The 8,776-nt window shown below is 42.4% G+C and overlaps 1 protein-coding gene across 1 annotated transcript in view; it reads left to right on the top strand.

Moving 5' to 3' along the window:
* RET (ret proto-oncogene) overlaps positions 1-8,776 on the top strand; it is a 90,495-nt gene that overhangs the window by 12,970 nt on the left and 68,749 nt on the right. Inside the window, exons 2-4 of the mRNA XM_006018488.2 lie at positions 2,091-2,342; positions 4,066-4,359; positions 4,967-5,208. Of these exons, the coding sequence (XP_006018550.1) occupies positions 2,091-2,342; positions 4,066-4,359; positions 4,967-5,208 (788 nt within the window). The remainder of the gene's footprint in view (positions 1-2,090; positions 2,343-4,065; positions 4,360-4,966; positions 5,209-8,776) is intronic.

The raw sequence follows: 8,776 nt of genomic DNA, 5'->3' as shown, positions 1-8,776 counted from the left end.
TGCAGTGAGAGCAGAGGTAGGCCAATACTGAGTGCTTCTGAAAGTCCTACTGTGTGTGTATGGTCTTCAGATGGTAAGCCATCTGTAACAGGGGGCCTACTTGGGTCAATCTCCGTGGCCCACCCACCTGTTCTTGGGCCAACCACCCGCCTTCTCACCCGCCACACCTTGAAGTTAATTGATTAATTAATTGATGTCAATTAAGCAGGAGGCTACCCATTTTGGTGCCCCGATGCCAAGGGGCGCTCTCTGCGGCTCCTTTCCTCCCCTATACCACAGCCCAAGCCTCGCAGATGGCATCTTGATGTTCACATCATCACCGGCCCCCACACTGGGCCCCAGAATCCTCCTAACAGGACCCCTCCGCGATCCCTCCATTTAGGCGGCCTCTCCACCTTCATTCAGGCTACCTAGCCCCCCGAAACTATTTTCTCCTCTTGGGTGTGGTCCCCCCGGGACCTCTGGCTACCAGCCCTGGCCCACCTCCAAACCAGTCAGGACCCAAGGACCCTGGCTCTTGGGCGTCCCTCGCGGTGAGCCCCTGGCTCTTTTGACCGTCTTGGTCCTGGCCCCAGCATGGGCCAGTTGAGGGTACTCTCTCGGGTCAGGCCTCAAGCCCCTCACTCCCTCCCAAGGTCTGCCCTCTGGGCCCTTCACACAAACGGGGTTACCCACCCGGTGGTGGGGGCTAGGGGTTAAGGCGCCCCGGCCTGCCTTTCACCAGGGTGGTAACTGACCTGGCATTTCCTGGGGGCTCCCGTGCCACTGAGAGCCCCACCAGGCCCCCCCACTCCCAGCAGGGTGCAGTTTTAGGTCATGCCCAGGACCAGGAGCCTCCTGACTATCCCCTACAGCTCCTCCCTTACCTCCAGATGATCTCAGCAGCCCTCCAAAAAGGGCTCCCCCCACCGGGCCCCTGGTGGCTGCCAGTTCCAGGCCCTTAAAGTGGCAGGCACACACAGTGCCCTGCCACACCATCTTAACAGCATGTATCTGAAGCCTCAAGCAGTGACTTTGTGATGACTAGCATATTCCAGGGCATTGTCCACATTTCTTGGGTGGCTTTAGCAAAGTAAACTACAAATACAGTTTTTTGTAACATGTTCAGTAGCTTTATTCTCACCTTTATCAACTGTTCGCTGTACGTGATATTTTTCTCCAGTAACATTTTTGAAAAACATTGGAGTGGGATGGGAATTGATAACCAAAGCTCGAGGTAATGTGGTCATATGAGATCAATTGAAGCTCCAGGGAATAAGGGAAAATTATATCCTAATTAATGTCTACAATCAGAGAGAAGAAATAAATAGCGTAAAGAAAAAATGGATCAGTTACACCCAGATTAAATTAACTTGTCCTTGACTTAATTGATTAAATCAGTTCTGAGTTCTCCTTACATCTTTGTATGGATCTTATCATTTAGGGAAGCATCAGCTGATGTGGGTTGGGGTTTTTTATTTTGTGTTTTTATCAGGGAGAGAAAAGTAATTGTCCATAAGAATATTTCTTTTTTTAAAAAAGATGAATGTGAAGGCCATTGCATATAGATATTTTTTCCTTGGATAGAAATTGAGAGCATTTGTACTGTGTGACTGGAAACAGTGAGATTCAGCTGAGGGCAATATATCCTGAAATTCCTTATTTAACTCTATTTCCTGTATGAGATGTCATAATAAATGTTTTCTTCTCTGAATAATAATGTTTGTGTGATAATGGAAAAGCAACTGGGAGTTGCAGATGTGAATTTATCTAAAGTTCAGCAAGAAAGGATCCATTAAACTCTCTGCTTTATCTATTGCCTTGTTTACAACAAAGCAAATTGGCTTCCTTTAAAGGCTTTCATATTTTGAACATGCATTATGGAGTAGATTTTTGCTGACATAGCCCCAATGACCTCAATAGAACTATGCTTGTTTACATCACTTCAGTATCTGATTATATGATTGTGCCCCCCATGCACATCCTAAATGAAGTTTCTAGTTCTTTAGCAATTAATTTTTAAAGAATATGACTTTTTAGGGTCAATATGAATATTGACCCTAAATTCATTCTGTTTTAACAGCTCTCCTGTTGTTTGGTTTTCTTTGCAGTTTCCTTGGGTCTTTACTTCCCCAGGAGAGAATACTCTGAAAATGTCTACATAGATCAGCCTGCAGGGACACCGCTACTGCACATCCATGCCTTGCAGGATTTTCATGGGGAGGAGGTGCACTTTCAGCTGTGTCAGCGTATCCTTATTCATCGAATTGGGACACATGAAAATCAGTGGTTTCAAATCAAAGAAAAAACAGGGCTTCTCTACCTCAATAAAAGTCTGGATAGAGGAGACTTCGATATCCTGTGTAAGTCAGAGAGAAGTAGCACCAGTTGCAGTAATGTCTGTTGTCAAAGCCAAGCACTTTTCTAATGGGATTTATCCAGCAGCGTACAAGTATTGAAATGGAAGAACCATTTATTCATTCTAGGTGAGCATTGGGACTGACAAAAAGAAGTAAAAAAGTAGATAGATGCAGTGATAGACACACACGGAAAAATTAACACTAAGGCTAAAAAGAAACGGGGTTAGTTGTCAGGTGGCTGAATTAGCTACTGAGTTCCCTGATGCATATCAAGGGAATTGCACCAGTTTAAAAAGAAATCTAGCGAATGTAGTCCAGAATCGTAATGAAAAGGTATTTCAATCATTTTAATTTTTGTATTGTCTCTCTCTTATTTTGGTAATTTAACAGTATGCACTGAATTCATTTAAGGGTGTGTACTTTAAAGGTTTGTTCAGCTCAGTTGATTCAGTTACATTGATGTAGCTGCTCTAATGTAAACAAGCCCTTTAACTCCAAATAATCCAGACACATGGAACATTTTGGTATGCATATTCTTGGATAAAGGGGTTTGATGAGGACTTCATCACTTAGGATTCAAATGTTTTTGAAGAAATGTGTACCACTGAATCACAGAAATACATTATCTCCTCTTCCTCCTGTACTCAATAAATAGCGAGAGACGTTTTCATAGTTTTGATCTACAAGGAAATTAGGTAGCTTGTAATAATGAAACCAAAAGTGGGTTAAGCAGATTTAATGATCCCGAACTGATGGAATGACATACACTGCATGATTGGTTTCAAGGACTGGTAGGGCTCTGCAATAGGCTGGTCTGGAGTAGTAACAGAGCTTTAAATGCCATATCAATAAGGAAAAATGCAAAATACTGCATTTCAGAAGAAACAATAAAATGTACAAATCTTCAATAGTTCAGAAAAGGTGGTCATAGAGGACTGTCAACTGTATATGTGGCAACAATGAAATATTGTTCCAAAAATTATCAGTATATATTGGCCTACATTGATCAGTGTTCTATAAAAGTCATGGGAAAGTGCTGTTGAGATCTCAACTGTGACTGGTTTTGGACATCATACTTTAAAGAAGGCTGTTGGTTAATTGGAGAGAGCAGAGAAGAGCAACAAAAATTATAAGAAATCTAAAATAAACATGACATCGATGGAAAGATTAACAGAATTGGGATTATTTAGTTTACTGAAGAAAAAAAAGAGTAGTGAGTTGCTAAATCCTCAAATATGAAATGGGTTGTTATAAAGACGATGGCCATCAATTGTACTTATTGTGCATATGGGACAGAACAAGAGGTAACAGATTAAAATTGCAAGGAGGGAGGGTTTTTCTTGTATGTGAAGAAAGTCTTCTCTAGCTATGAGGGTAATTACATGCTAGAAAAGATTATTTAATGAGGTTGTGGAATGGAAGTTTTTAGGGGAGGGTACATTCACATTTTTCTGGGATGGGTTAGGTAGAGATAGTCTTCCCTCAGGTAGGTTGAATTGGATGACCTGGGGTCTCGCCCAGCCCTATGTTTATATGATTTTATGACAAGCATCTTACTGAATCAGGAGACCAGTATCTAACTTTTTTGTGAGGAAAGGAGGAGCATGTGAAAACTTCAGGCTTCCAGTCATCATATGGAGAAAGAGTTTAGCTGATAGATTTTTACTAAGGGACATGCATGTTTTACTGGCTGATCATTTTTTGTTTGTTTGTTTCTATTCTGCAGCTGGAGGAAACTGGGTTTCATTACCAAAGGCAGTTCTTCAGGTCTCTCTTTCATCCCATCCCTTCCAAGGGAAAAAATGTGAATCTCCCACTTACGCTGTGGTTTCTCTCTTCATCATCAATGCCACTGCACCACCTTGCAGTTCTCGGATAGCAAGGCAGCTCTGCTTCACAGAAATGGACCTCTCCTTTCACATCAAAGAGAATAAACCACCCGGCATGTTTCATCAGCTTCAGTTACCCCAAGTACAGCATATGTGTCAGAACCTCAGCATTTCCTACAAATTGCTAGCAGGTAAATCTAGAGGTTAAGTGTTTGGATACCAGTAACACTAATAAAGATTTCTGATAGAGTAGCTACACTCAGATCAACTACTGGATATTTTATGCTCGTTCCACATAAGGAGATGTCCTTGCCAAATGGGAGCTCAGCAGCAGAGTGGGCTGCAGTGAAGGGCATTATTGTTAGGTTATGTCTATGCTGCTTCTGTGGCACATCAGAGAGCATCACCAAGATGCATGCTCTATCCACCCATTCTCACTCTGCACACACCAGTCCCCAAAAACGACTGTGCTATCCCAATCAACCACAGTGGAGATAAATGTCAAGAGTGGCAGCAAGGAGTGCCCTCAAGGCAGCTTCTTATGGTGCATGTAGAACTGAAGCAGATGGGCAAGACATGCTTCTCAGGAGCACCACAGAAGCAGTACAGACATGCCCTTAATGAAGAGAAAAACTTAGTGTTGCCCAGTGATTATGATTCATAAGATATTCCTTTTGGATTCTAAGGTTGACCCTTCCCTTTACTGCCTCAGATAGTGGTATCAGTAGGTGTATCAAAAAATTATCAAAGAGCATTAATAGGGAGGGATTTTCCTCATTTACACTGTGTCTTTTTCAGCTGAAGGGCTGCCATTTCGCTACAATGAGTCTACCACAGGGGTGAGTGTGGTACAACGGTTGGATCGGGAAGAAAGAGAGAAGTATGAGTTGATTGCCAAATGTACAGTGAGAGAAGGTTCCAAGGAGATGCAGGTTGAGGTGCCTTTTCTGGTGAATGTATTAGATGAAGACGACTCTCCCCCCTTCCTTTTCAATGGCACTAGCACGGCAGATGCTATTGTGAAATTCAACAGAAAAGAGGTAGATTTCTTTTCTTTTTTTTAAATTTCTGAATGTTCATTAGAAATACAATGGAAGGGTCATGGCTATTTGGGTGTTTCAGACCTTGTATACCAGCCTGCAGGATAACATACCTCAGCTCACCATGTAATCTATAGAACTCTAAGAATGCATCAGCAGCAGCAGCATGTGCAAGATTTTCCCCCCTGATGTTTCAGTGACAAAGTAGTTTGGGGCCAGATATTAAGAAGTAAATAGAAATACATAAAAACAATTGAAGGGGTGAACCCAACCCACCATCCAAGGTGGAGGAAGCCAAATAAGAAAGCTCCCTGTTTAGGTAGGTGTTCTTGTCATAATAGACCTCCTCAAAGTACTAGCCAGGTTACTGAGTACATTTCTGATTTATTTGTTTAGAAGATCACATCCATTTGGCTACCAATATTTGCCTCCAACCTGTACATGGGTTTGGCAGAAAAAGTAATGTTCAATTTATATATAATTAGAGACTTCTATAAGTACAAGGAAGCACCTTAAGGAAGGATATATCTTAAAGGCTGCTGCAAGCAATGGAGAGAGTAGACACATTCTTAAAGGAAATGTGGAGTGGGGAGGAGTGGGGTGGCACATGGCTGAACACAGAGCAGCGGCAGCCACCACGTGCGAGCTTCCCCCCATGCCCTGCATCCAGCCGGGTGGGTGACACCTGTGCGGCAGCGCAGGATGGTGCATGGTGGCACTCTGTCCCTGGCCACCCATGCATACCCCCTAGGGCCTTCTCAAGTACCCCCGGGGGTATGTGTACCCTCAGTTAACAACCCCTGGTCCATGGCTGACTGGTGCCTCCCGAGTCTGGGGAGGCACCAGATTGCCAATGGGAGGGGTGCGGAGGGGTCTCCCAGCTGCTGTTTGCCAACTGGGGTGGGGTCCCCCCCAGCGGTCAGTTGCCAAGCCAGTGGTGAAACCGGAAGTGCACTTTCGCTGGCACTTCCAGTTTCACAGCTGGTGCTTCCAAGGGGTGCACATGCACCCTGTATATGTCACCAATGTCCTGGTCTAAGAGATTTTATTTTCTTTGATTCATAATAGAATTAGAGTCACCTCTCTGCTACTCTGAGCACTTCTAATATCATTTTAAAGAAAAAAATACAACCAGAAGTAAATCGGCAGTAAGCCTCTGATCTAATAGGTAGGACATTGCTCTTAAACGACCAGACAAAATCTTTAACTGTTACTGAAGCTCAGAAATGCTAGGCCACTTAGGTGAGTGGGTACAATATTGTTATGTAGTTATGAGGTTCTATAAGGAGAAGTACTAAGTCCTGCACTTAGGATGGAATAATCCCATGTACAGCAACAGGCTGGGGTAGACTGGCTAAGCAGCAGCTCTATACAAAAGGACCTGGCAGTTACACTGGACAGTAAGCTGGATATGAGCCAACAGTGTGCCCTTGTTGCAAATAAGGCTAATGGCATATTGGGCTGCATTAGCAGGAGTGTTGCTAGCTAGGTCAAGGGAAGTGATTATTTCCCTCTATTCAGCACGGATGAGGCCACATTTGGAGTATTGTGTCCAGTTTTGGGCCCCCCACTACAGAAAGGATGTGGAAAAGTTGGAGAGAGTCCAGCATGGGGAAAAAAAATGGTGAGGGGGCTGTGGCACATGACTTCTGAGGAGAGGCTGAGGTAACTGGGCTTATTTAGTCTGGAGAAGAGAAGACTGAGGGGCGATTTAATAGCAACCTTCAACTTCTTAAAGGGTGGTTCCAAAGAGGATGGAGCTGGACTGTTCTCAGGGCATGTATAAAAGTGCCCTGTGCATGTTTATAGCACTGTATTTTAAAGCACTTTTTATAGCACTATAAAATTACAGTAGTCTTAAACATGATAGAAGTGCAGTGTTTGGTGGAGGGGGCCTCTGAGCCTCTGTGCACTTTCCAGGCTAGGAGGCAGGGGTCACTCCAATATTCTCCTGGGACTTCTCCACTGATCAGAAATGTGACCAGTATGCAAAAGTTATGCAAAATGCAAATTTAATACCTCATTTAACAAAGGTTCATTTAAAACACTACCCATTTTTTAAGTACTATTAAGTCATGCACTTCTGTTAAGTCATGGCAATAAAGCATTTAACATGGCAGGACATACAACTTCTGTATACATCCTCAGTGGTGGCAGATGACAACACAAGGAGCAATGGTCTCAAGTTGCAGCAAGGGAAGCTTAGGTTGAATATTAGGAAAAACCCTCTCACTGGGAGGGTAGTAAAACACCGCAACAGGTTACCCAGAGAGGTTGTGGAATCCTTGGAAATTTTTAAGACCTGGGTAGAGAAAGTCTTGGGTGGGATAATTCAGTTGGGGAAGGTCCTGCTTTGACCATCAGTCAAAGCAGCAGGGTTGGACTAGATGATCTCCTGTGGTCCCTTCCAACCCTAATTTTCTATGATTCTATGGGCTCTTCACTGAGCATCCTTTACCACCAGTCTCCTTCCCTCGTAGTTTCTGCTATATGGAGGTGGTAAAGCAGTTCTGAAGCCTAGAATGGCTTTAGAGAAAAAGATTAAGAAATGTGCATATATTAAACTAGTAACACAGCATTCAGCTGAGACTTTCTGTAAGGAAAAACTCTCTGAAAAAATCATCTCTTAATAATGACCATTATGGTTCACACATTTATTCATGTGTGCTCAGCCTCAGTTATGCATAATATTCCAACACACATTCAGTCACTTTCCTCAGGGGACTTCTGTTTAATAATGATTCACTGACAGATGTATTTATTGCAGTGAGATTACCTTTCAAAGTAAACTGAAGTTTACATTTATTTGGCATACAATATTGGATGTTTGCTGCCACCTACAGGTTACAATTACTAAATTACAAATGTGTCTTGTATAGCTAGTCTGAAAGTGGCCCATTTTTCCTGAAAATTCTTAGATTTTTCAGTTTCCTTTTACTCCAAATTTGTGAAGAAAAGTAGAAATAATTCTTCAAAGACTGAATTGTTCTTAACATTTGTTTTTCAGTTGCATTGTTTTGATGTAATGTACTGTAGTTATGGAGTTGCAAGACATATTCATAATTTCCCATTGACATTTTGTTTCAACAAAATATTTTGGTACACTTGAACTGGCATTTTCAGAGTAAAAATGTTCTGCTGGTATTTTTTTTTTCAACCTGCTTTAAGAACTAGTTTACTTGAACATGAAAGATCATAGATTTGGATAGAAATATCAGTGGCCAGTAGAACAACAAATACATCAAGTTAGTGTGGGACCTACCACGTGGCAAAAAGACATCCAATGAAGAGCCAGTACAGAGCAATCTGTCAGATTAACCACAAGGCTTGGAGCCCAAAGCTGTCTAACTGTGTTTGTAAATCTATCACTGACTTTGTGGCCAGGAATCTGTCACTTTGCCTCTATGTCTCTGTCTCCTCCACTTTTTAATAGATGATGCTTCATTTATCTGCTTCAGAGGAATATTGACTAGTGTTCTGTTATTTTATACCTCAAAAATTAAGTATTATATCTAGGCGTAGCCTCTTTATTAGACTCTGTCAGGAGTCTGAAGGATAATATCTCTTT

The sequence above is a fragment of the Alligator sinensis genome, unplaced genomic scaffold, assembly GCF_000455745.1.
Source record: "Alligator sinensis unplaced genomic scaffold, ASM45574v1 scaffold188_1, whole genome shotgun sequence".
In the NCBI taxonomy this organism is placed as follows: Eukaryota; Metazoa; Chordata; order Crocodylia; family Alligatoridae; genus Alligator; species Alligator sinensis.
The sequence above is the reverse complement of the archived record's forward strand: the minus strand, read 5'-3'. Positions and strand labels throughout refer to the sequence as shown.